We start from the raw sequence: 3650 nt of genomic DNA, 5'->3' as shown, positions 1-3650 counted from the left end.
AATATAATCAAGTATTGACAGTATCCTCCTCTGTGCTTATTGCTGGTGGCATTTAAACAAACATTCCACTGCCCTAGGCTGCTGGGAGGCATCCAGATGCTGGGGTCATCAGGCCCTTAATCTGAAGGTATCTGAACCTCCATTAACAACAGCCAAGCTACGAGCGGAGGGAGGGCTGCGGCCACTTCACTGTGGCTGCCTTTCTAGGCCCACGCCTAAGACCACATAACCCAGGTTTAAACCACCCACCATAGAAACCATTCCTCACTGAATCCTGCTCTTTCACACCACAGCTTTTCTGTTTTTTGTATTGCTGATAAACACTCTTTGCAATCAACCGACACAGCTGCAATTGGCTGCTGAGAGCCACTTAATTGTCTGCCAGGTAGTCTGTGTATTCATGAAGGACACGGTCTCATAGCGGGTAGGGCGACAGCATGGGTGACTGCTGACCTTCTTGCTGGAGATGCCCCCGTTGTCCATCAGAACCTTGAGGACCAGGTCATAGTTCTTACGGGAGCTGTGGCATGTGCCAACACAGTACTTAAAGAGGACTATCTCATCTGAGTCATAGCCGAGACCGAGATCCCGCACCCGCATCTCCTTCTTCTCCAAGTGGCAGTCGCGACTGCTCTTGGTCTTCTTGTGGTTCCATCTTGACATTTTGAGTGAGTTTGGGTCACGAGGGGCACGCCGCCATCTGCTCTGCTGGACATCTTCATCCTGCATCAGTGACCCCTCTTCTACGAGAAAAAGGAAACATACTTTAGTTGCTAAATGATCCACAATGTTCACCATCTAGTCTCTAATTGTAGCTCTGAATGTATTATATTAATAAATGAAATAAATTTCATAAGGGTTATCCAGAACCAAGTAATTAGTAATGTGGATGGCTAGAGGTATTTATTGTTTATTTCACTCAGCAACAGCTACAAAACCTTTCATCTAACTGTACTGCAGCCTGAGAGACCAGGGAAGGTCTAGTCCTATTACAAAATTAGAATGGCACTGTGTAACATGTGTTGTGAACAAACAGTGTGGATTTGTGCATTTTATATCAAATAATTTGGAGCCTCAAAATTCCTTCTCTCTCTCTCTCTGAGAGAAAGACGGGGGGTGAGATATCAACTCTCAACAGACGGCTGAAGAGACCCCAAAGGAAGAGGTGAAAGGTTTGCTTTCACTAAGAGCTGTTACTGGGCAGTTCGATCATAAAACTCGCCACCTCTGATGCCGCAGCCAGATAACGCTTGGTGCCTGACTGTTAAAATGACAAAGAAACACTAACCAGAGATTACAAACAGCCTATTAGAACTCTTTTGGAAAGAGGGCAAAACTGCCCCCCCACACACGAAACCATGGCAACAGACCTCCCTCTTTGTTAATTACCTCACATCAGAGGACATTCTCATCTTCACACCCAGACGTGAGAAACTTTAGGACACCAGAGGACAGCCCTGAACTCTTTGTGTAAACAAAGAGTACTGTCTCCTCAAAACTCAAAGCATTACTTTATTTAATTAAATAATCTTTAAGTTACTTAACTAGGTCTCTCCACTCCATTTGAGTAGTTATGTTACCATGTTGTTGTTTATATTGTTGTGGAAAAGAATCTAAATAATTAAATTTTGCAGTGTTTTAATTTTCAACAAGGATCAATGACATTGCCTCATTTTATGTTGTAACCAATGCTTTGTTCCCAACACTTTATGACACTTCTCTTAGAAAGGATATGATAAAGAAATGTCATCCTATACTCAATTAATTTTCCAGCTCGAATTAATGTTAAATCACTAAATTCCCCAGATCCTGAGCAGAAGATTGTTAAAAGGAATAATCAAAGCTATCTTCATGGAACCAGTGCTTCACCAAGTGGACAAAATAAGTATTACATGCCATCGTTCTGAAATGCCGTTTAATGTATAAATGTCACTCTGTATTTAACTGTTCATAATCTGATGCCATTCGTGTATCTTGCTTATATTCCCTAAGAACATGTAACAGCCAATATTATCCAGAAAGCAAGTTAAGTTCCTCTCATCTGATGTGATTCCTAGAAAATGCTAACCTTAAGGCTGAACTACCGACAATTGTTTTCCTTTTATCAAAGGCTTAAAACTAAGAACGGTATACCCGGAAACAAGCCCTCAGGGGAACGGAGGACTGCCCTCTGGGAACCACGCCCCAACAAGCAAAAGCAGCGACACATGCTGTCTTGCGCTCTCTTGTCTTGTTCTCTTCAACTGCACTTCGGCACGTGCCCAGCATGCTCCCAGCAATGCCCTGAGAAGTTCGACCCGGCTCTTTGTTCGTTTCAAGCCACACACACGAAGCGCCGCGACCTCAGCTTTTTCCCTCGTTTCCGGCAACTTACTTGTTTTTCTTTTCTTTTCTGTTGTTTGTTAAAGTTATCAGACCGTTAAGTTACACAATTTTAATTCAAGAATGACCAAGTTCTTTTTAAGCTTTATTTGTCGAGCTAACTTCCACTGATCCCACCGATGCCCGGTCTACTCACGTGGGCCCGCCAGCAGTAACAAAGCACGACCAAACCTATAACCTGAGCCAGGGTTGGAAAGGCCCCCACTAACAGTTTCTTCACTAAGCCGACAAAAGGCGGACCTCCGGAGCAATTCCCTGGCAGAGAAAGCGGCCGGCCGACGGCTTTAAGCTGTCCTAACCGAGAACGCATGGAACTCCGCCAGCGTAAGGCCACCGACCAGCAACCCGGCTTGGAGAAACGACAAGCAGAAAGACCAAACCAAGGCATTCTGTGCTCAGTGATGTCCAATAGTTGTTAATAGATTATCTTTAACTTGTGTTCATTAGCTGCCCGTGTGAGTCAAATTCTCCCCACAATAGAACTCCACATTCTATTTGTTTAGCCATTGTTTATTTCTTTGATGTATATTTAACCGCATTTTTATGTCACCTTAGTTATTTAATAAATTTCACCGTAATCACAGGAATTGTGTGTGTGTATTGCCTACCTCCAAGTCCCTGCCACTAGAATTTACCCCTTTCATATGAGACTGGATGATTAATTTAAGATAATTGAGCAATTATTAATTAACTGATCACTAGTGAATAATTGTATAATTATCACTAGTGAATAATTGTATAATTATTAAAACGCTGCTCCGCGAAACGAGAGCTTTATGAATTAATATTCTCTGAATATTAAAATTCATAATTTGGTATTAATTCTCATAAGTTTATTAAAACATAAGTAGACATGCTACACATGCAGTTGTAATAGAAATTAACCTATTATTGCACAGAAGTAGGCTAACAAGTTTATTCATGGTGAAGGGCCACATCTTGTTTTACTATTTATGTTTACATTTATTTAAGAGCTCTGATCTGAACTCTACTCATCTCAACTCTAAGTGCTCAAAAGTAACATTCACACTCACGGAATAGCTGCCAGGAGGAAATCGGAGTTCAGTATCTTGCCCAAGAACACTTCAACACGCAACCAGGGGGAGCCAGGGATTGAACCGCCGACCTTCCGATTAACCCGCTCTACCTCCTGAGCCACAGCCACCCTAATGTCATCATGTCATCATCAGAGTAAAATGAAGGACAACAAGCTGTTCCACACTCTGGCTGGAGCTGTTTGAATCAGTAATTGCATTAATTAAGAAAAA

At 42.3% G+C, this 3650-nt stretch overlaps 1 protein-coding gene across 1 annotated transcript; it reads right to left on the bottom strand.

Moving 5' to 3' along the window:
* Positions 1-273: 273 nt before the first annotated feature.
* On the bottom strand, positions 274-696 carry LOC123964233 (artemin-like). The gene has a single exon (XM_046041318.1). It carries the CDS (start codon positions 661-663, stop codon positions 334-336), a length of 330 nt encoding a protein of 109 aa, XP_045897274.1. The 5' UTR covers positions 664-696; the 3' UTR covers positions 274-333.
* Between the last annotated feature and the right edge of the window lie 2954 nt (positions 697-3650).

This window comes from Micropterus dolomieu, unplaced genomic scaffold, assembly GCF_021292245.1.
Source record: "Micropterus dolomieu isolate WLL.071019.BEF.003 ecotype Adirondacks unplaced genomic scaffold, ASM2129224v1 contig_1286, whole genome shotgun sequence".
Lineage (NCBI taxonomy): Eukaryota > Metazoa > Chordata > Actinopteri > Centrarchiformes > Centrarchidae > Micropterus > Micropterus dolomieu.
The sequence above is the reverse complement of the archived record's forward strand: the minus strand, read 5'-3'. Positions and strand labels throughout refer to the sequence as shown.

Bases quoted from the DNA above. Each gene is read 5' to 3' on its own strand.
- LOC123964233 (XM_046041318.1), bottom strand. From the start codon at position 663: ATGTCAAGATGGAACCACAAGAAGACCAAGAGCAGTCGCGACTGCCAC.